General features: G+C 31.5%; 1 protein-coding gene across 2 annotated transcripts in view; it reads left to right on the forward strand.

Annotated features, from left to right (window-relative positions):
* Positions 1 to 986: 986 nt before the first annotated feature.
* Positions 987 to 24241, forward strand: part of LOC129222937 (beta-1,3-galactosyltransferase 5-like) — a 31405-nt gene continuing 8150 nt past the window's right edge. For both annotated transcript variants that reach the window (XM_054857501.1, XM_054857508.1), the window contains exons 1-6: positions 987 to 1112; positions 15901 to 16124; positions 16770 to 16814; positions 19322 to 19366; positions 20732 to 20776; positions 23558 to 23748. In XM_054857501.1, the coding sequence (XP_054713476.1) occupies positions 1037 to 1112; positions 15901 to 16124; positions 16770 to 16814; positions 19322 to 19366; positions 20732 to 20776; positions 23558 to 23748 (626 nt within the window). In that variant the 5' untranslated portion in view covers positions 987 to 1036. The remainder of the gene's footprint in view (positions 1113 to 15900; positions 16125 to 16769; positions 16815 to 19321; positions 19367 to 20731; positions 20777 to 23557; positions 23749 to 24241) is intronic.

The following is a 24241-nucleotide window of genomic DNA, read 5'->3' on the forward strand; positions in this document are numbered from 1 at the left end:
CTCTCAAACAGGGGCAAACGTCCCCCTTAGGAACACCCGAATGCAACCAAAATTGAAGGTGCACAACTAGGTCCCACTAGGAGTCTACGTACCAAATTTCAACTTTCTAGGACATACCGTTTTTGAGTTATGCGAGATACATACACACATACGCACATACATACGTACATACGGACGTCCCGGGAAAATGTAATGTAATTAACTCGGGGGGGGGGGCGTTAAAATGGATATTTCGGGTGTCTGTAGGTTCCTAGGCATATATCCACGTGTGATCGGAGCGAAAAAAGAAACTCAACATTCATTCGGGTGTGAGCAAAATGGAAATTAAGGCCGATTTTGAGCGAAATTTTTATCGCGAATACAATACTTAATTTTTTATAAAAGGAAGTAAAAAATGGTTTATACTCACTATTATATATACTCACATACACATACTCACTAATCACCTAAAGCTAAATTTAAATATAACAGAATACACTAATAAAAAGAACTAGTGAACTGTTTAAGCTGATTGAGGTTATGCTCCTGGTAGGCAGATAAACAAAGAACATAAACAAAGCAGACAGTGATGTCACCTTCAAACATTAAATTATGCTAAAATAACGTAATAATCAGTATACAATATGTACTGTACTTTAACAGTAAAATAACTAGTATTTTAGTACAAATAGTGTACAAAAACAAAAAAAAAAAAAAAAAAAAAAAAACCCTCTTTAGTCTAATAATTCGGCCAGCACTGTACATCCCTTTGCTTCCACTACCTCATATGTTTTACTTTTGCTCTGAGGCAAACATAATGGTCTTTGATAAAAGTGCCTTCAAAATTCGCAGCATTTTAAGGAAAAAACAGCTCGATTGCCATTAACTGCGAATAAAAACAGGTAAGCTTTATCTAATGCGAAGATTCCTCGGAGCAAATATTGTTGGAGCGATTATTAATCCCATAATTCTTAACGTTAGGTAGAGGCATTCGCCAGTTGTATCAATAGAAGACTGTCTCGATTTCGAAGCAGTTTGCACTCTTAGAAGTGTAAAGATGTCGTCGGAAAAGAATCCTCCGGTTTACACTGAGAAAAGCAGCATCTTTGGCGATGAATATCCCAAGAAAAAAAGTGAGTAGTGTTGTAAAACGTTTTTTTGAATGCATGCATGATTCATCTATAAAGTAAGCTGAATATTGATAATAATGTACTGTACTTTAAAATTTTTGCACAAACAGGTTCATAAACCTGCAATTCCGTTGAAAAGTGTAACTTTGCATTCCAAATTTTTCACACTGGGTTCAGTTTAGAATTTTTTAGAATGACAATATATGCATTAGTGTAAAACTGCAAATTTCATGAAATATCTTCATTTCTTTCAGAGATATTGAGGGCTAAATTTGTAAGGTTGTGAAAAAGTGTCATTATGCAATTTTTTTTCTTCATTTTCTTTTATTTAGACTCATATAAATATTGATTAATTCATTCTTGGTTAAATATAACATCTAAAATCAAAATTAAGGTACTTGAAATGCTAAAATATTGAAAAAATGTTAACATACTCATTAACTAATTTTTCTAATGCGCTTAGATTTATGGATAAAACATCCAAAGCATTTTCCGTCTATCATTGCTAAGAAGATGTTTAAAACTTTATCGCTGGATTGTAATGGCATTTTAACATAATTATCCTGATACAATCTATCTACCTTCCGTTGAAATTTTACATATTTTGAACTAAGATAATAAGCATAAAAAGAACACAGTAATTTTAGAAGAAACTTATTATGAGTAAAGATGGTAAGAGCAACTGTACATTTTTTTCTACTTACTTTGATATTAAATACACATAATCAAGAAGTATAGAAATTTCTAGACACAAAATTCTTATATTACTAACAAAGTTACTGTTGCTACTAAAACTGAAATTTATTGTTCTGCCTGTTGCACCTGGTGGTTACGAAAGTCTTTTAAACCTAAAAGGATGCTAATGATGCAAAATTTTTGGAGACAAGTTTTAACATGCAAAAAAAAAGCATTAATGTAAGCAAACCAGTCAAAAACGAAGCATGATTTCAAATCAGAATACTTGAAGCATTACAGAAATACATTTTAAAGATACACTTTTTTTCTCTCCCTCTCTCCTTTTCTTTTTTTTTTTTTTGTCCGTGACATTAAAGACAGAAATTCTGACGGGGGACGGTGAATGGGAATGACATTTTAATAATGATATTAAGTTTTCACGTAAATACGTATTAAATCTGTCGTCTTATTCTTTAGAAAGTGACAAATAAATAGTATCAATAAAGGGAATGGAAAACGTTTTTCTAAAGTTTGCTATGCGTCTGGTGATAAGAAACTGCAGTTTTCCAGAGAATTGCCCAAATAGGGAATGCCTGTTTATTGCTTTGCGTCATTTTTGAATTGATTGGCCATTGTCCACAGTGCTCTTCTCCGAGTTGACTCTTACCTGCTGAGATGGTGCATCCCACCCCAGAAAATAACCGTACCCCAGAAAAACAAAACTTTTACCCTGAAACGTGTTTTGAAAGGTTTAAACATATGAGGCAGGGAGAAGCAAACGAATGTAAGTGGAATATATTAAGTTTCAAGTAAATCGCGTTTAACGTTCAGACCCTAGGTGGGTTTTCATTAATTTTTTTCCCTAAAACATGCGGTAAATCAGCACGTACTAAGGCTACTAGTACTACTTTTTACCCCAGAGCAGAGGAGAGATTTTCCTACCATGTGTACTGGTTATCTAAAAATTTTTAATTTTGTCACTTACATCCCTTTGCGTTGAGGCATCACTGCCTCATGTATGGTTTTATATGAATTTGTAGCCGTCACTCTCGGTACTGTTTCAACAGTATTTACTTCCTTTTCTGCGAAATATAGGAAGTAATGTATTTGCAAAAACTGTTTCACCCAAATTTCGCTTAAACTTCTATTTTTTTCACCTACGAGTGAAATAACACGAGTCTTCTCGAAACGTTTGTATATTCTTACACATGTTCGTATGTATGTAAGTATTTGGCATAAATCAAAAACGGCGTACCATTGGCTGAAATCCATATGTAGAGTATAGTTGCACTCCTCCCCCTTTCAATTGCATTCCGATGTTCCAAAAAGGACCTCTACACGTTTTGGTTTTGGAAAATCAATGTTGATGAGGCATTCAGAACCAATTACGGAATTTTTTTCCCAATTAAATGGATGCGGCAACCATTGATTAATGCTGTAAACGTTTTATTTGGTATATTTATCACACATTTTTACGAAATTGTCTTGTTCAAAAGTAAAACGTCGACATAGAAAAAAACATCGAATGCAAAACATTGATGTTTAAAAAACATGAATCGTAAATTATCAATAGTAAAAACATCCATATTTTTGAAAAGATTTCGATTTTTCAAAAAGAACGTCATCGATGTCAAAACTACTAGGCTAGATCAGCGATTCTCTACTGGTGGTTCGCAGAAAAAATTGACCTCAGAGATTTTTGCTTCGCCACGATAAAAAAAAATCTAAATGCTCAAAAAAAATAATTAATTTATTAATTTAATTAATTAATAAAATAAAATAAGAAAAAAGAAATTCCTTAGTAATAATATCGCAGCCTTTACGACATTTTTACATGAATTTTGCGATCGATTTTCATGAATTTCTATGATTTTTTCAATTGATTATTTAACGATGTATAACTTTTACAATAATTGTTTATTTTTCATTTAAATATTTTTTGAGACAGTTCTTTTTTGTCAAAATTTTTTCTTTATTTTTCCTTTAAATAAAACTCACCGGTCCATAAACTTTTTTCACGGGTTTTTAATGGTCCGCGAGTAATTTTTTCCATTTTTTTATTTTGCAAAAACGAAAAAAATGAAGGGGGAGAAGGAGAGAGGGGGCCTCACTGGTCTGAAATAGAAAAAAAAAAAAGAAAGAAACATAAATGGAAAAAAAAGAAATTACGCTGGTATAGATCAGCGATTTTCAACTCGTGTTTGGCGGACTGGCACCCGTCCGCAGAAAAATTTGACCGGTCCTCAGAGATTTTTGCTCGTCCACATTAATAAAATGTCTCTGCATCAGAAAAAAATGTGAAGATTTATTTATATATATATATATATATATATATATATATATATATATATATATATATATATATATATATATATATATATATATATATATATATATTTATTTATATATATATATAAGGGTGGTCCTTATTTTTGAAGTTGTAGATATTTTACACGACGCCCCTTCAATTTGTTCCATTATACAAATAAATGATCCATGCAAAATTTTAAGTCAATCCATGAATATTAACACGTGCCCCTAGGGCCCCCTTTTTTGAGTTTCGAAGAAAAAATTGCGGATTTTCTCATTTTTATGTAAAAATAACCCTAGATTTCATATTTAAAGTCATTTTGAACCTCAATAGATGTTGCTGCTTCCAGACCAACCATTCTCTCACTTTCATTCTGTAAAATTTTACATATTACATAGGGTACATGTACACGAATGGCCTTGGGACAGGAATACCGCTATTCGCGCTCGTTTCAAACCAAGCGGAAGGAGAACATTTCTTTCCACCAAGATGGACACAAGGGATTCTAAAGGTCATTAATGAATGACCTAGACCATTAATGAATGATTTTTGACAACAACAAATTGCCTCCTCCAGGCTTTGGGGGTGTTGATTTAGAAAATTTTCTGTGTATGTAATAGGTGTGGAAAATAGGGTCACTAGGTTTCCATGCTATAAATATAAGTAATGACAATTATATTTTTTAATTCGCTGTTCTTTAGTTTTATACTTAAATGTTTATGCATTCTTATAATTTAAATTTTGAAAAATCCTCGATTACCCTACCATAAAAATAATATCTAATCCATATCTAAAATATAAATTAAAAAAAATTCGAGATCAGAATAATGTAAAAATATATACTTTAAACTGTCTACTATTTCAGTACATAGTCCTTTATTACCATCAAATTCCTTTTGCAATTCACAAGATTTAGAAACCGAAATGGTTTCTATCCTAACGTGTTGAACCTTTTTTCTATATCTGGTCTACCACAACGCAAAAAAGCTTGACAACTATTGATACTTGCTCACATTTCATCAATGTTAGACAAATGCCATGTTAGGAACAAAGATGCTGCTCATTTATTAACAACCTATGTCGATGCAGTAAATTTAAATCCAAATAACCTTATGATCAATCGTACATCCCTTAAGAGAGCAAGAGAAAATCTTCAAGAGGTAAAATCAGATTTCATGAATTTAAATTTAGATTTTTTTTGTTATTCCTTGGGATACAAAGCTACATCCAGATGTAACTAGAAAAAAACGCCGATAGGCTTACCATGATAGTTTCAGGTCCCAATGTTGAACAGCTACTCAGAATTTCTGAGATATTTCTTCAGTTGTATATGATGTCTTAGATGATTGCTCTTTATTGCTAACTGTTCAAGCTGTAGTGTTTTATACAGCGGCTTACAATACCGGCCGTATAAATTGCGCATGTAATTTTTTAGAGTAAAAGCTGAACGGTGATATACTGCATTTGTATTGCTATCATCATGCACTTGAAATCGTACTGCAGAGTGTCTTTAAAGAAGTTCTTGCCTTTCTTAGTTCTAGACTCGATATTCCGTTATTTAAGCGCTTCAAAATTCAAAAAGTACACATACCACTTAAATCCTAAAAGAAGAATGACATATTATTGTTCGTAGAAAGCGGAATTAAGAAATATTACAGAGAATTCTCATAACGTGTAATAATATTTCTTCTTGAAGTCCTCCCTCCTACAAGGATATGTTTTCGGCAACCTGGAGCTTATCTGAGAGCCAGATGGGTGGCGAAAGGAATTTATTGTTTGAATATTTATATATTTAGGAAACAATTTAAATTGACCTCACATGAAGATAATGCCCGTAAATGCTGTTTTACAGTTAAATGTTGCATGAAGATATAGTTTTTCGCAGCAGCCCATTCTAGGCCTTTTAAATTAATATAAAGTCTAGTGTCTAAAAAACCTGCAGCGTACAAAATGATGACAAACATGCAGCAGAAGCAGTGATTGAAAAATTCATAAATCACTTATGGTTCTTAGGGGATTAACTAGTAGCTTTGTCCGTATTGGATGAAGGAATTAACTTTGAAGATAGGAAAAGACTACCTAAAAAAATGCTTGCTGAATAGGAAGACGTGTCTGATGACTATAAAAAATTTCAGATAACAGTAGATGATTTGGAATACTTTCTTAGTAAAGATCTTCCTCTTTATAAAATCAATTACAAGTCAATAAAACTAACTGATAAGTTACAAACACCAAAAGAAGTTTTCTTATTTGATCCTGATTCATGGCAAAATGAAGGAAGCTATTTAAAGGGAAGAGATATCGTTAAAATGCTGAAAGTTGTGAATGATACAACTGAAAGAGGAGCACAATTAATTGAAGAATTTCACAATCAATTTACCAAATATGAGTCACAGAAGCAATTTAGTATTTTACAGACAGTCCAAGACTATCGGGGGAAAAAATGCAGACCATTGAGATACATTTAGAAAAGCTTACGATTAACGTAAAGTTTCTAAGGCACTATTTCATTCTTATTCAATGTAAAATCTTTAGACGATATGAAGTAATTAAAAAGATTAATTTTAGTGATACCACGCTGTAAAAATATTTTGCAAACATAGGAGAAACGATGTACGGGGTTTGAAGTAAAAAATCGAAGATTTGTGGAAAAATTATGAAAAGTGTTAAAGTTCAACGGCATAGGGGCACGTGTTATTATTGACCGATCGAGTTCATATTTTGCACCGAATACTTTTTATTATAGTGTCACAAAACTAGGGGGCGTCACTTGTTGAATTCCGAAAAAAAAATTTTCCCATATAAATAAGGACCACCCTAATATATATATATATATATATATATATATATATATATATATATATATATATATATGCATTAACTAATTTATCATTATTCTCATTTTGTTCAAAGGAAAAAACTCAGCCGTTCTAAAAAATTCTTTACGGGTGTTACTTACGGTCTTCGAGTAGATTTTTTTTTCTTCAAAAACAAATTCATCGGTCTGTAAAACAAATTCACATGTTTTTAACCTTTTTTTCCCCCAAAGAGGGAGAAATATAAATAAAGAAGAAAAAAAACATCACCTTTTTTTCTCCAAAGCTCTAGCCGGTACGCGGATAAAAAAGATTAAGAAACTCAGGTCTCGATAATGAATGGGAAAGTTTGAGTCGTTTCGATTGCCTTCGTACCGTAGCCTTTGTGGTGCAATTATGTCCACGCTTCAAGTTCAAGACATCAAGCCCGAACCCAAGTTAAAACCAGCATAAAAGAAGTGGAATGTTCGATAATTAAGATTTTGGCTCAGTTGGACAAATATTGAATCGCAGTCATTTCATTCCGGCAGTGTCAACAAGGCGGAAATACATTAGCGTTTAGTCTTTTCCACTAAAAATTCGATGGCAGGTGAAAATATTAATAAGAATCTCAATCATCATTGAAGGATTATTTTCGTACGGTTCTAAGAGTATTTTGAGTTTTATTTTGTTAAACTTTTCAACGTCTTTTTCATTAGATAATCTGAAAACACACAGACAAAAAAGAAAAAGAAAGAAAGAAAAGAATGGAAAAAGGAAAAAAATAAAAGAGGAAGAAGAAAGAAGAAGCAATACCGGTATACCGAATGCCGGTATTTCGAGCTATTTTGCAATTTTGTACTACTGGTACTTGAAGAGGTAAAATACCGGTATTTTCGGTATTAGTTGAATAAAAAATAAATAGTTTTAATTAAAGGGTTTTCAGTTTAATGTATTACATAGCTACTTTTATTTTTAATGTGCATTTCTTTTTTCCACTATACGGTGCCAAAATCAGTCTATTCATGCAAAAATTTGGCATTAAAAGCACTAACTAATAGAATATCATTAAATAAAAGGGACAGAACGACTGCAAAATGATATTTTCATTGCTAGATGGTGAAATAAATTGCACTTTCGTGCGCCATGTTTTTTTTTCCCCCTAAACATTTACACCTTTTGTGAAATTCAACTTCAAGTAAAATTTCGAATATATTTGTCCTGTGAATAATTTATTCCTAACATCGATTGCAGTAATACTTTCTGACATTTTTTTTTTTAATGTTTGACAGTGAAAACAATACAAAGAAGCTAACAAGATCAAAATTAGTTAAGTTCATAGTAAATTTCAAACCAAAGGGCTAGTGACTAAAAAAAGTAAACGCAAACACATCCTAATCAAGAAGAAATCGTAAAACATGATGTTACTATTGGAAGAGTATTTGCATGTGAATTTTGAACAGAAAGCGAAGAAGAATAAAATAAACTAACAAGATCAAATTCAGTTAGATAAGTACATAGTGAATTTCAAAACATAAGGCAAATAAAAAGCAAACACAAACCTATCCTGATTAGGAAGAAATCGATAAAGATGATGGTAATATTGGGAAAATGTCGTCTCTCGAAAACAAATTATGACTAGCTATAAATCCCCCCCCCCCAGTATGAAATAATAACAATAATACACACAATGCAAAAGAAACACACAAACAAAAGGATTTATCCAAAAAAAGCAACAGGACTTATAATTCTGACATAATAAGAATTATTAGTCCTCAAATAATTAAATTATTTGAAGATGAAAGAGTTCTAGGCAATTAGAGGAGATGTATCGCACATTTTTAACAGTTCCACCAACCAGCGTGAGTTCAGAAAGTGTATTTTATCAACCGTAGGAAAGTGCACTAAAATGAGTTCCAGGCTAAGACAATTTAATAGATGCATAACGTTTATTATTATTATCGATTTTGTTCTTTTATTTTATATTTGTTCGCTATACGTTGTAATAAAGAATACAACTTTCGCAAAAAATTATGATATATGACAACAAAAGAATATAATTTCGATCTTTTGTTCAAAAATTTATAATACCGGTATTTTGGTTATCACGCTTCAAAAAATACCGAATACCGGTATCGCATTTTTGGTCCGTTTACTGCAATCCCCACTCATGATCTCAACTATTGGATAATTTTATTGCCGTGGGTAGGTAAACGGCAGTATTTGCAGAAAAGAGTTTTCGAGCTATTTGAAGAAACACCTTTTGGATTAAATACTAACAATAGGGAAATGTTGGAATGGGGTCGTTTCCAGTATTTTAAAAGTATTTTTTTCTCAAAGAGCATGCTTAAAAATATAGGATCTAACCATTTTTTAAATAATTTGTTCAAGTTTAATATTTAAAAAAAATTACTTAAATCGGTGCGCTTTCATTGTTTACGTTTCTGTCGTGTGACATCACAAATGATGAAATGCTATTTAGTGTTGCCATTCACGGAGAAAAATATTTAATTCGCATCTTTACTCACGTGTATTGGCAACGATATGGTTGATAGTAAGCATAGAGCGCAATTTTAATTCGCTTCTTGATTATCATAACGTGGAAACGTGGTAGAAAGATGCGCCAAATTGCATAATTTGTGACGTCATCAAGACCACGTCTTGTTTTCAAAATCGGACATTTTAAAAAATTATTTAAAAAATAACTGTTGGGAAAAGGAAAGTATTTTCTAGGTCCATGTTATTTTCTATCAACCTATCATTCCATCAATTTAAGCAAATAAAAGTAGTACTTTTGACTGAAGGAAACAACCCCACTAGACGCTTTTTTCCGTGCTTTTTTTTTTCAGAATAAATTAAATAAGGAAGTTTGCACAACAAAGCTAACGCGTAACAGATGATAGAAATGCACAAAAGATAAGAAAAACGAGAAATGTGCAGCTACTGCTCTTTAACTGCCCACGGCAGTTTAATACTTGATGTGTTGCAAAACAAAGCAAAAACAGTGAACAACAAAAAAAAAAAATAATTTTAACAAGAAGTTCCGTCCAAAACTAATCGAGCCTATTTTTCCGTATACCAATATCGTCATAAAGTTAGCTAAAATCTCAAATTATTGCAAACATAATTTTTTAATATTTTAGGCTGAATTCTAGAAATAAAATATGCCTCGCTCATCTAAAGAATTATATGCGTAAAAAACAAATAAACGAACAAATAAAGTTGAAGCATCGTTTAAACAAAGCAGCTATTACATTTTTTTCCATAAAAAAAATCTTAAACCGCTTTCAAAGAGAAAAAAAAGAATTAAAATTAATAAGCTCATTAAAATAAATACATCATACCAAAGAAAAAAAATCGTTTGTTTTCCCCCTACTGTTACCAAAAAGTAATTTAAAAAAGGAATAAATGTACTTTCAAAAATAAATAAACAAAAAAAAAAAAAAAATTCAATTGAAAAAAATATTTTTCATTATTAAAAAAAATTGTCTGCACATATCTTTATGCAGAAGCATAAAGGACTCCGAATTTCGCTACCAAAAACTGAATGTATAAATTAAAATTTTAGAGTGAAAATAAAAACAAATCATATTAACAATAATTATTTCACAGTAAAAACCAAGGCTGTGGTGTCGGAGTCGGAGTCAGTCTCATTTCGGGTTAAAAGAATCATAGTCGGGAGTCGAAGTTTTTTATTCAAAGACTCGGAGTTGAATCGGTCATTTTCCCTTAAAGTCCGCAACTCTGCCGATGTTTGCGGAATCGGTGTCGGACTTATTTTGAGAGAAAGGAGTCGTAGTTTTTCCTTCGTGTATAAATTTTTACTTAAGCTACCAAGTTAGACACGAAATCAGGGAGTCTGAGTGCAACTAATTTTCGGGAATAAGAACCGGAGTCGGAGTCAAGTGCCCCAAATTCTCGGAATCTGAGTCGGAGTCGGGAGTTGGTTGTCAAGAGCTATTTCCAACAAAATTTGTTTGAAGTAAATCCACCTTTAAGTTCGGAATCTATATTGACTTTCAGTTTCCCCGTAGGCGCTATAAAGGATTTGAACTGTTTAAAATTGAACGGAAAATTGTTCAAACCAAAAAAATATTTTCAATACATGTTCTACATTAAAAGCTTTTTCCTATACAAAGTTTGTTTGAAACCCTCTTAGTTTAGGATTTATATTTGCCTTGAATTTCCCCGTAAGCGCTAATGTTTTCTGAACGGTTCAAAACTGCACAAAAATTTGTTCAAATCAAAAAATGAAATATGTGAATAAAGTGTCCTCGCCGAGATCTTTCGAACAAAAAAAAAGTTTGTTCGAGTAGGATTATTCACTCAAAAGTTATTAGGTGGAGGGGGGCGGACAGATAGAAAGACAGACAGAAAGTTTCCCCGATCTCAATACACTACTTTCCAATTTTTAATTTTTTGATACATATTTAATTATTTTATATATTTATTTTTATTTATTCTTTTTTTACTTTTTTTTCGCGATACTTTTTAGATACATTAAGCCATCTTTCATGCTGTTTTCCTCTTTCTCTGACTTTTTCTAGGAAAGTAGGCTAATAAAAATGTGTGCAATTTTTACTTTCGAACTTAGCAGTTGTACATTTAGATTTATCGTCGAAAAATGTACGTACAGATTTTTTAGTGTATACGAATTTTAAACGGAAGTATTTTATCTCAAATTCATCTAAAGCCACTTGAATAGGTGTGTCATTTTGCAAACGACACAGAAATAGAGAAACTTCCACCAAAAAGTGATGGTAGTTTAAAAATAAAGGCACCTGTATTTACCTTCTCTGGGCAAATTGTATGGAATTGCTTTTGTGGTAAGAAATCACTTTCAGTTTAGAAGGAAATTTTTCGTTAAATATTAATAACATTAAAGCTTTACGTTTACATATTTTGTTCTGAAATATTCGTCATAAAAACCGTCATGGGGTAAAATTTGGAAAGGACGAAATGAATGTGCTTTAACATACGAGGAAGAATTCCAGATATGGCAGAAGAAAACAAAATACAGCACTTTTACAACTAGTATTTGTTTTTGCGATTCAATTCCACAATTCTAGCAGAAGGTGAATCATTGCTTGAGAGAAAAATGAACATCTTACAAAATCCAGTAATGGCACGTTATAATTTGGAATAGAAGATATATCTTATGTTTGTTCAGCTGGATCTGCCATCTCGGGATTTTTAGTCGTGAACTCGTTTGTATTGTGTGAAACGATAAATAGCAAATCGGTGCTGGTGTATTTATCAGAGATTTTATAAGCATACATTCTTATTTGAACAACAAGATTAAGAATAATGTAGAATAAAAGTAGAACAAAGCTTTCATTTTCGCAAAAAAAAAAAAAAACTACTTTTGTAGAAATCACTGAAACTGAATTTTGAAGTTACAGGAAGCTTTCTACAAGCAAATCATCTGGTTGGAAACAGTAATGTTCATATTCTGCGAATTCTCTCGAAATAAACTTGAATCAAGCTTCCGAAAAGCCGATTGAAGCTTCTGATCGGTTAAATATGGCTTCGATGAATGGTTCGAGTCTCTGACTGAGGTTCAACTCGTGTGGTGAACATGGCCGTAAGTTATAAAATTAGCACGAAGTGTTGTAAACTGAGAGAGTGATCAATAAAACCAGAGAAACCACGAGAGAAATCCAAATGGACTTGTTTCAAAATAAGAAAGACAGAATCGTATCTCGCCCGTTGAAAGCAAACAGGTTCTTTTTCTTAAACATGATGCTATTTTAATAATAAAATTGTGCTATAAAATAGTTCAGCTGAAAGTAAAAGATTGAACTTTCCCCCCTCTTTTTTAATTTATTTTTAAGTAAAAGTCAAAAAAAGTAAAAAAAAAAAAACTACGGCAGAAGACGTAGTGTACCCAAAACTATCGCTAAAAATAAAAATAAAGTCAAAAATAAACAAAAAAAATCAACTAAATAACGAAAATACAAATTGGAAATTAAGGTTTTGTGACAAGGAAAATGTGCCTATCGGTCTGTCTTTACCCTTTCCCTAATAACAGTTAAGAAGAGCAAACTTTTTTTGTTCGAAAGATCTCGACGAAGACACCACATTCCTTTATTTTACTTTTGATTTAAATAGTCCAAAAACCTTAACAATGGAGCCTATGGGGAAACTTAAGGTCAATATAGTTCCCGTGCTTAAAAGCTGGTTTGCTTAAATAAATTTTGATTGAAAAAGCCTTGAGGAAAATCATGTATAGAAAACTTTTTTATTATTAGCTATTTTAAGGGTTAATTAACTTTTAAACAATTCAAAACATTTTGACTTAACGACAACACGAAAAACTATTTTTTGGCACCAGAAAATTGCAGATTCTAATCATGTTTGTTCTCAATTTTTGATTTCAAGAAATATGAAAAATGTTATTAATGAAAATCATAATAACATATCTCGTAGACTTAACATTGACACAAATCAGAAGATTTAATTGGAATTTTAGCTTTCAGTTTCCAATAAAACATGTCTTTAAGTTTCGAGGTACCATTTTCTATATGACTACTATAATGTGCAGACAGGTATAGGAATACAGACATGCATTAAGGTATTTGATTAGCTACAACTTTTTTACTTCCTTTTACATAGTAAAGGAATTATTGTATTCGTGAAAACAATTTCACTCAAAATCGGCCTTAATTTCCATTTTGCTGTCCCTCGAATGAATATTGAGTTTTTTTTTTTTTTTTCAACCCAAATACACCTGGTGCCTAAGAACGTATGAACACTCGAAATATCCATTTTGACGATCTCCGAGTTAACTACAACGAGTTTTCTCGTGACGTCCGTATGTACGTATCTGACTGCTTATGTGCGTATGTATCTCGCGTAACTCAAGGACAGGATGTCCTAGAAAGTTGAAATTTCGGTACGTAGACTCCTAGTGGGGTCTAGTTGTGCACCTCCCTTTTTGGCTGCAGTCGGATGTTCAAAAGAGGGTCTTTTACACCTTTTTGGGGGAAACCAATGTTAATTTAAATGCAAACTCAAGTGGTGTTATAATTTGGCAAACACTTGGCGATATATCGCCAAGATTTTGGTCGCCAGGTTTTGTCACTACTTGGTGACAAATTTAGCGGTTTTTTTTCTTTTAATCTGGTTTCAATTCGGCCACTATTGGCGATATTTAGAGAGTTAACCATTGAGTCACATTAAAATCGCCAATATTATGAAAACTAATCTGTATAAAACTTTTTTTTGCTTCGGTTCGCAACAAACTTAGGGTGAAAATATTTAAAGTGTTTTTTTTTTGCTTACTCCAATGCACTATTATCATTAAATTTGCATAAAAAGAAGTCATGTGATGCACACATCTACTCATTTTTTAAGTATCGTTGAGAATTAAAATTCCTTTTTTTGTTTGATTCTAGGTGAAAACTTATAAAACTGGCAAAAAAAGAAAAAATCTTAAATTTTTCCTTGTTGAAGAAATGAGCAATTTTGTGTTTAAATAAAGCGTTTTTTGTGCATTACGTTCTGTTTCATGGTATGAAAAAAATCATGTATCATGTTTTTCAGAAGGTTATTGTCTGTGTTTTGTTCTATTTTCTTTAAACAACTGGCATTTGTCATTGAATTACAAGGTCAAGAAATTAAAAAACGCACTTCCAAAATTTTCCCCATATTATGTGACTCAGAACAAAAAATTACAAAAAAATATATGTAAATACATTATTTTCTTAGTTCTTAGACCAAACCATCTGTATTATAACACTTACCACTCGTACTAAGTTTCAGGCAAGTATTTGAAGAATTTTTTGAGATATCAAATTATTAACATTGTGTAAGGTACGACTAAAATTGGTTGGGAGAAAATTTAAAAGCAAAGTACCTCAAAATATTTTGCCATATTTTAAAGCACACTATTAATGAACTAAACTTTAAAAATCATGAACAAGTTCTGATTAAGGCTTGTCTTAATTAATATTTTTCAGCTAAATTCATTGAAATTCCATTAAAAAAGCAAATTTCTATTGAAATATATACATTTCCGGTATCGACATCCGGTAATAATTGACGAAAAAACTGCTGTCACTTCGTAAATAATGTGAATTAAAGCTAAAGTAAGGTGTTTATAGAAATCAGATATTTTAAGCATTTAGCATTTAAAATAAAAACAAATTCACGATTTTCATCAAAATTTGCGGTTTTACACTAGTCAGATACCTGGAAAAATATTTTTTTGGAGAATTCGCACCTTCAGATAGTAGATGTGATGGCTGACGGATTTTCTTAGGCCAAAATTGGCCAGGTTAGATTACTAAGCCACCTTTAATTTATAAAGCAGATGGTATTCGATTTATATGCCTTCGTCCTAGCTACCGTACTGGATATAGGATATGAAATGTTCTTCTAATCACCTTTTAAATGTTCTTCTAGTCACCACCAGTCACTTTTTATTTTATTACATTTTGATTTTTCTTTCAGTTACTCTTATTGTAGCTTAAGATCTCAAGGTCCTAGAAAGAAAATTAGGATATTTTTTATGTTTTTAATCATTCCTAATACCTGAAACACTATCATCCATTTAAATTAGGGAATATAGGTGCTCAAGCAGGTTATCTCATCCTTCTGAGGTGAAATTATATGACATTTTAGTTATGTTTTCATAATACATATTGTTTACAATTACTTTGAGTTAAAGTTTTGCCGTCAAAGCAAAAATTAACGTTTAATCTGTAAAAATGCTTTTTTTGCATTCCTTCAATGAGAACTGCGAATAGTTTTTAGAACATTCTTATCCTGATTTTTTTTTTCTTTGTTGAAACTCCGGTTAAAAGTTACTTTAATTGTGTCGAAGAATTATCTTAATATTTTCCTTTGGATGTTGTAATTACACTCTCAACATAACTAATGAGTTTTCATTCATTGCAAATATATAGATATAAAAATTTTAACTTCTAGCACGAATACATGCACTCTTTTTTTAAAAACCCAGAGAAAGCTAAATATGTCATTTTGTAATGTTTTCTTTCGTTTGCAGTTTGTTCAAAGTCAGTTGTCAGTTGGGTGCTGGCTGCTCTTTTGGTTGCCTTAATAGTTGTGATATCCATCCAGTTTCTTTATCCAATCATGGAAGCGAGGTACCGAGTGGGTAGCGAAAACTTTAATTCGGTGGAAGACAACCCAGTTGAAGTTCGAGTCATTTCACCTGTGATGATTCCTCCTTACGTTGCATCAGAAGAAGGGAACGACAGTTCTGACAAGGTACGTTAACTCAAAAGTTATGCGACTCCAAAACTCACCATCTATCTAAACAAGATCTGACAGTAAAATGGAGAGAACTATTTATTTATCATCAATGTGAGTTCAAAACTTGTGTATATCGACACATGTATATAATTTAACCCTCACACCTGTAATTAGTTAAACCGACAGCAAAAAGCAACTATTATTTCACTTTATGTGCGAGGAGAGTCTCTCGCAACTTAAATACAAAAGTTCGTTTTACAACATTTTTCTTTGTAATTTCGTAGCAAATGGCACAAAATTCCAAATTAATCACTCTTTATACAGTTTTCAATGTGGTTAAATAATTAGATTAATACTAATACTATGATCTCAAGGGAGAAATTAGAATTTAGAGTAACACCTACATATTGGCACAACCACTTTTAAAGTTCCTAAAACTAATAAGTACTACGACAAGTAATGCATGATTTTTATAAAGAGAATGTAAGCAAGCAAGTGACGATTACAATTTATTTCAAAATAAAAGCTCGATGATTCAAAAAAAAAACAAAAATATAAATAAACCACTCAAAATTTTATAAAGAAATAAAATCTCTTGTAGTAATGCTTTCTTTGATTTACATTAATTAGCGAGATAAAATCTCTCAAATCTGTTTTTAGGCATCCGATTCTTCCAGTGCATCGAGTAAAATCTCGAAGAGCAAAGTAAGTCAGAAAATATTTATAAGTTCTTTGGGTATGTTATTATTTTAAATCTATCTCGTTAAGCATTGAGCCATATTGCTTATCAAAAAAATAATGCAAGAAAAAATCTAAACTTGTTTCATTTTCATGGAACATTTATGACTTGTTAACTTCTTTTAGGTGGAACCAGGGTTGGCAAGTTGCTGCCAAGGTGGTTAAAACCACTGGTAGAAACCGGTTAAAACCGGCATGGCAAAAACCACTTTCTGCCACATTTGTGGCAGAAACTGGCAAAAACTCACAAAATAAAAAAATAATTCTTGATATAAAACTGAAAATGTATGAAAAAAAATTACTGTAATTTTATTATAAAATTATTACAATTCAAAATAAAATGTTACATTGTTTGGATCCTGCAATTACCTCTTAGAAAAGTTTTTTCAAAAAATCTAAACAGGTTCTCAATTTACTACGCACAAATGAGAAATTTTAGAATATTCTTAAAACAGAAGAGCAAGCAATGTTCGTGAAACTTTCATCTATTGCATAACTGGTCCACCATGTAGTAACTGGGGTTGTGGTAAAAATTTGACTGGAAAAATAAGTTTTGAGAAATGGGGTCAATTTGTTTTGCAAAGCAGTGACATTAGGTACAAAATCTAGGCAAGTAAAATTCTGGCACTTTCTTCTTGAAGCACATGACATGATAATTTCAATCAAACAAATTAGAGAAAGCATAAGTGAGCAAATTGCAATCAGTAATGCCTGTTTAATTCTGTTTGTCACTCCTCTTTCCTAAGCACCCCTGTATGATTTTTTATCCTTTGTTAAATTAATCCAAATACTACGAGCCTCTGCAATAGGATAGTTCACTTTCTGAACTAAATCAAGGGCACTAGCATGGGATTTTATTTTTTTAAATGATGAAATGATGTTTAATTTTTTAGTTTACTTAAACAAATATCATTTACTAATTACTTGAGTTATTAAAGACATTTTAAAGTTTTTGCCAGTTTCTGCCGGTTTTTACCGGTTATAACCAGTTTCTGCCACTGGCACGGCAAAAACTAGTTTCTGCCGGCAGAAAGCCAACCCTGGGTGGAACAAAGTAAGTTAGAGGCTTTTATGTTTCAGTCCTAAAATTCCGATGCATATTAAGTTCTGCGTGTGATATTTCAATTAGCACTAAGTAAAATTTAAAATCATTGCTCATTCACTCACTTATTTTTGAAAAGCAAAGGAAATTTCTAAGAGCATAAAGATCTCAGAACGAAAGTAAAGAAAAGCAAAAAAAAGAAACATTGGAGAGAGTCAAGGTTTTACGCTATACTATTTTGAACTGAATTATTCTCAAATGGTACAATACAAATAAAACATTGATGATATTATTTTGGCTGGTTGCTTTTTATGGGCTTAATTGAATGTATATACTTTAAGTTCGGAAACTCTATTTCTAAAATATTAAAAATTATTTTAGGAACCGATGTGTTTAATCTAAACCCAGTTGATATTTGAATATTTTTTGGTGACAATTTTCGGTGGTTTTAACTAGGGGAATGTGGAGCATAGTGAAAAAATCAATGAATATGATAATACAACCAGTTTTCAAAATTGATATTCATATTGACATATTTGTTGCAAATCAAAAACTATTTTTGTCATTAAATGGTTAAGTTCTTGTTATTAACATTTTAAATATTAATTGAGGCTTACTAACACTCGGCGCAGTACTTATTTGCTTAATATTAAGCTTATTTCCATTTTAAATGCTTTGCATAGTTAGTCAAGTGCATGCTGGACAGAGCGAACGGGGCAAAGTGAAATAGTTCATTTCATTTACTTATTCAATTCTTTATCAAATCACTTACGTATTCATTTATTAATTATTTCATTTACATTCTTTCATTTAAAAATTCTCTTATTTATTCATTCATTCACTTATTTTCTTAATAATACATTATTTTATTCATTTATTTACTTTTTTCATATATTAACTTATTCATTTATTTCTTTATTGTTTCATTGCCTTCTCATTTATTCATTCATTCTTTTATTTACTCATTTATTTGATTAAAAATATTTAATCAAATAATCTAAATTTAAAAAATCTTAAATCAATAATCTAATTAAAGATAATCTATCGATTATCTTCAACAATCGAATTTAGAGAAAATAATTTATTTTTCACTTTGCCCCATGACAAAAAAAGTGAAAAATCTTCGCCTTTTCTTAAGGTACGAATTTGCTTCCAAATAATAATAACTATAATGTTGAAATGCAAGTTTCATAACAAACTAGATTGTTCTTTTTTTATTTAGAACAAATTTTCAATTTGTTTATTTTGGAAAAAGTATGTTATCTTATCTATTTCATTTTGCTTCACATTCCCCTACTAGTAGAGGAATCGACCATCACTTCCTTCTTGGGTTTTAAAATATTATGTTTATTATTACTATCATCACTTGTTTGTTTTGTTGCACAATTATGCAAATATATCTGATATACTTTTATATTTATTATATTTCCAGTCGTCAGTTTCTTCTCAAATGTCGAAAGAAAAGTCGAAAAGCAAGGTAAATTTGACGTTCACTGTTACGTTTATGCATTTCTGTTCCCAATATTAGTTCCTAGTTCAACGTCCAAAAGGGAAAAGAAAGGCCTTCAAAGCAGGGGGAGCTGCTAAAGCCCCCCCCCCCTTCCTCCCACAGATCTTGGTTTTCAATGAAGATTTGTAGAATTCTTGGGATTCTCTTTGAATCTTTTGGGCTTTGTCAATGAGAAAGATATATTTGTTAAATATTTTCACGATAAAGCATAAACTTTTCTCCAAACAATATCTTTTTGTTTATAAATATAGAATGGGTGTTTCTTTCGTGCACCTGAAGTGACTACACAAAAAGATTTCGATCGAAGGAAGCAAAAAGAAAAGAAAGGAAAAAAATTTTTCTTCATTTGCAACAGGCAACCATTTTTATGAAATTCTTCCCGAGAAATTATTATTTTCAGATCAATTTTAGTATTAATTATCATATTTTGAAACTTCATTCTTTTCAAAAAAATTGATAAACTACATTAGTAGAAATTATTAAAGAGAGAGAGAGAAACAACTGTAAGAATTGTTAGTTACATAATTTTCAGTTTTCTTAAATAGATCTTGGGAATATTATGCACATTTGTCTTGACTATTGCAAAAAAAAAAAATTGAATTAGGAGCCCTATTGCAAAATGCTGCTAGCACGTGACAACCATCATTTCAACCGTTGTAATAACTGTTTAGTAACATTTTAACTACTAAACTATAAATAATAATAATGAAAGAAAATAGAATCAGAAAATGACGTTACAGATGATATTAGCATTATAGAAGAAATGTATTTAAAAAATTTCTGAAAATTGAGCTATTTTATGATAAATCTTTCAGAAATAGTACAGAACAGCCCTAAAATAGCCCTGAATAAAGTTTTGCAAAAAAATATGTATTTATCTTTCCTCCTCCTCCTTTTTTTTTTTTTTTTTTTTTTTTTTTTTTTTTTTTTTTTTTTTTTTTGTTTGTACTCATGTTTGAAAAAACTAATTTGTGCATGACAATAAAAATTATGATAATTACTTAATTTGTTGTCTTTCAAACTTTGATTTCAATTGAAGTTGATTGTATTTTTAAGCACTATTTTCGCATTCTTGCATTTATTTCCATACCTTCTACAAAATTCATGCTGATTATAGGGGTTATACGTTCAGCAGTTTTAACAATTGTAAAAACTTTTTCTTTGCTATCTAGTGAAATTAAAAATATTGTTGACTAAAATAAATGTTTGTCTTGCATGTATATTATAAGACCTATTAAATTTTTCTCATGTCTTGAATTCAATTACTGTACCAAATAATAGTTTCAGACTGTTAAATGTACAATGTAGAATAAATTTTAAAAATTATTTCAGGAATCATCCTCTTCAGAATCTTTGAAGGAAAAGTCCAAAAGCAAGGTCAGTTGGTTTCCGTTTCTCAGTTTTTGAGAGTTTCGGATTGCATTTTTTATCTGATAAAAATGTCATTCATTGGTAACTGCAAAGCAATCCTTGTAATTAGTGTCCTTAAAATGGAAACGGATTTTCAAATTAGGTTATAATATATTATACGAAGTTTGACTACAGCTTACTAATTGTATTGCACTCTCCGATAAAGAGAGAATAAATGCAATCAGATGACTTCACAACACAATATTTTCTGAAATGATAACAAGAAGTTCTGTCTAGAACTAGACCAGCTTACTTTCCCGAATACCCATACTACTTTCTAGTACCTGATCAATATTCTCAAAAATATCTAAAATCGCAAATGTTTTCAAACATATTTTTAAAATACTTTAAGCTGATTTCGAGGAATAAAATATTCGTCACTCATCTAAAAAAATTAGATGCATAAAAAGAAAAAAAAAAACTGAACAAATAAAATAGCAGCAACTTTTAAACAAAGCAGCTAATACACTTTTTTCATTAAAAAAATCTTTAACAGCTTTCAAACAAAAAAATAATAATTAAAATCTATCAGCTCATTAAAATAAATGCATCATATCAAAAAAAAAAAAATCGTTTCTTTTTCCCTGTTGCTAAAAACAATTTTTTAAATGAATTAATGCACTTACCAAAATAAATAAAAACAATAAAATGTCAACTTAAAGAAATAATTTTCATTGTCAAAAAAAAAAAAAAAAAATCATCTGCGTATAACTTTATGTAGAAACATAAATGATTCGAGTTTAATCGCCGAAAACTGAATACCTAAATTAAAACTTTAGCGTAAAAATAAAAACAAGTCAAATCAACAATAATTATCCCACAGTCAAAACCATAGCTGCGGAGTCGGAGTTGGAGTCAATCTCATTTTTGGGTAAAGAAGTCGGAGTCGAATATCGAAGAATCGGAGTCAGTCATTTGTCCTTCGTGTATAAATTTTTGCCAAAACTACGAAGTCAGAGTCGAAGTCGGGGAGTCGGAGTCCGATTAATTGTCGGGCACAGGAGTCGGAGTCGGAGTCAAGTACCCCTAAATTATTCGAGTCGAAGTCTGGAGTTTGGCGTCAAGAGCTATTTCCAACAAAATTTGTTTGAAGCAAATCCGCCTTCAAGTACGGAATCTACATTGACTTTCAGTTTCCCCGTAGGCACTAATGTTAAGGGATTTGAACTGTGCAAAATTGAACGAAAAATTGTTCAAATCAAAAAGATATTTTATGTACAAGTTTTTCATCAAAAGATTTTTCCTACAAAGTTTGTTTGAAGCAAATTCGCCTCACAGTGCGGAATTGCCTTGAATTTTCCCGTAGGCGCTAATCTTAAGTTTTTTTGAACTGTTTAAAATTGAACAAAAAATAGTTCAAATCAAAAAATGAAATATGGAAATGAGGTGTCCTCGCCGAGATCTTTCGAACAAAAAAAAAGTTTGTTCGAATTGGACTATTCATTCGAAAGTTATTAGGGGGGGACAGACAGACAGACCGACAGACATTTTTCCCCATCTCAATACCCTACTTTCCAATTTTTAATTTTTCGATATTTATTTAATTATTTTATTTATTTTTGACTTTTTTTTTTTATTTTTCGCGATATTTTTAAGATGCATTAAGCCTTCTTTCATGCTTTTTTCTTCTTTTTCTGACTTTTACTGGAAAAGTAAGCTAAAAACCCGATTCGTTTCCCACCTATTAAGGAGTATGTTAAAAATTTCCCTGCATGGGGACATTTTCTAATCACAGTTCAAAAAGACCTGCACTGAACCGACTTTTGGTCAATATAAACGGTTTCACTCCTTAGCAGTTGCAAAGCGAGTTACTTCAGAAGAATTCCTGATGACCAATGGAGAGAAATGTGAACGGCTGCAATCGAAAATCTAAAATCCCTATTGCTCACAGTACACCGGGTCATAGCATTTCCTTTTTCAATGCACCGTTTGTGTAAAAAATTTGGAACCCATTTTGCATGCATCAGTTTCTTTTTAGGAGGACTTTGGGTGCGTGCAGAGTGTCAGAATTTCGTTTGATATCATGTGTTCCTGTATGAGTCTTGCTTGTTATCATGTGCTTACACTGTAAAAACGATTCAGAAACGTTCCTGAAAAATAATAGGGAGCTGATGTGCCCAGTTTCTTCCAGTAACATATCTTGGAAAAACCAGGAACGTTTTCCGCTAAAAGTCAGTAACCTTTCTGGAATTAACCTTGAAACTTTCTGAAGAAGTGCGAAATCTCCCCTGTTAAAACCATTCATTCATATCTCTAGAATCTTCTAGACAAAAATAAGGAAGTTTAGTGTTAGTGATTAGAACCTTCCTGATTTACAAAGAAGACCCCATAAAAATCAGAGCGACCACGGCCAAAACTATGCAAGATGGAACCAGGCATATCTCTTGCCTTCAATTCCTGCCTTGCAAAGCTGTAGCTGCCCATTGACTTATTTCGCTCTCATTGGGAACTTTGTCAATCTGAACAGGTCGTAAGAAACCTGGACCGATACACTTAATAAACACGTTCATTCAATCTTTAAACCGGTTGCTAAAAATATTTTCCACAACAATGAAAAGTCTGCACGCGTGCAACTTGTAACGATTCAGGAAACTTTTTTGTGAAGATACTTGTTTTTACGGGGAAATAGGTGAAAACGTGTGAAATCCCAAAACGATCCACGGAAATAACCAGTTAGGTTTCGGAATTTTTTTACAGTGTAGTACATAAATTGTTCGATGTAACGATTTCTTTCTGTTTTCTGCACAGAAGAAGGATAAGCCTTGGCATTTGGAGTTTCTCATTAATCCTTCCCATCTCTGCGCTACGAGAATGCCGGCTCATTCAGAGAAGTACCAGACTGATCCTGAGCTGAAACTCCTAATAATCGTTCCTTCATCACCAGATCACTTTGAACAAAGAAGAGCCATCAGAGCTACTTGGGGATCTATTGCGCAAAAGTAAATTTCAAGCACTTGTTTGTTGATTTTTGTGTAAAAATTTATGCTGCAAAGGAAAAAAGTTAAATTGCACTGGAATTAAGTACTAAACCGGAAATACATGTGCATTTCGAAAAGTGTGTAAATCTCAGTTTTGGAAAGCGTACATTCGCTGCATAAATGTAAGTGCAATAAATATACAGTTGACCTTCGTTTTTATTCTAAAGAACGAACACTCACAAATAACTTTCCACCTCCAAAATTATTTTTCTTTTCGAAAAAACACTGTTTAAGTTTAAGATTGCTCAAATTTAGAAGCATTTTTCGTGGTCCCAAAGATTTTGTAAAATTGAACGTGAGCTATATACACACTATAGTAGGGGCAAACTTAATCTGGTAACGTGGCAATACTTTCATCAAAATCTGCGTAACTTTCACAATGCTGCTAAGTTAGGTCTGCATTAATGCTTAAAACACTAACTCATTCTAAGTTTTTTATATTTTTGATTTCTCT

Source organism: Uloborus diversus, chromosome 1 (assembly GCF_026930045.1).
Source record: "Uloborus diversus isolate 005 chromosome 1, Udiv.v.3.1, whole genome shotgun sequence".
In the NCBI taxonomy this organism is placed as follows: domain Eukaryota; kingdom Metazoa; phylum Arthropoda; class Arachnida; order Araneae; family Uloboridae; genus Uloborus; species Uloborus diversus.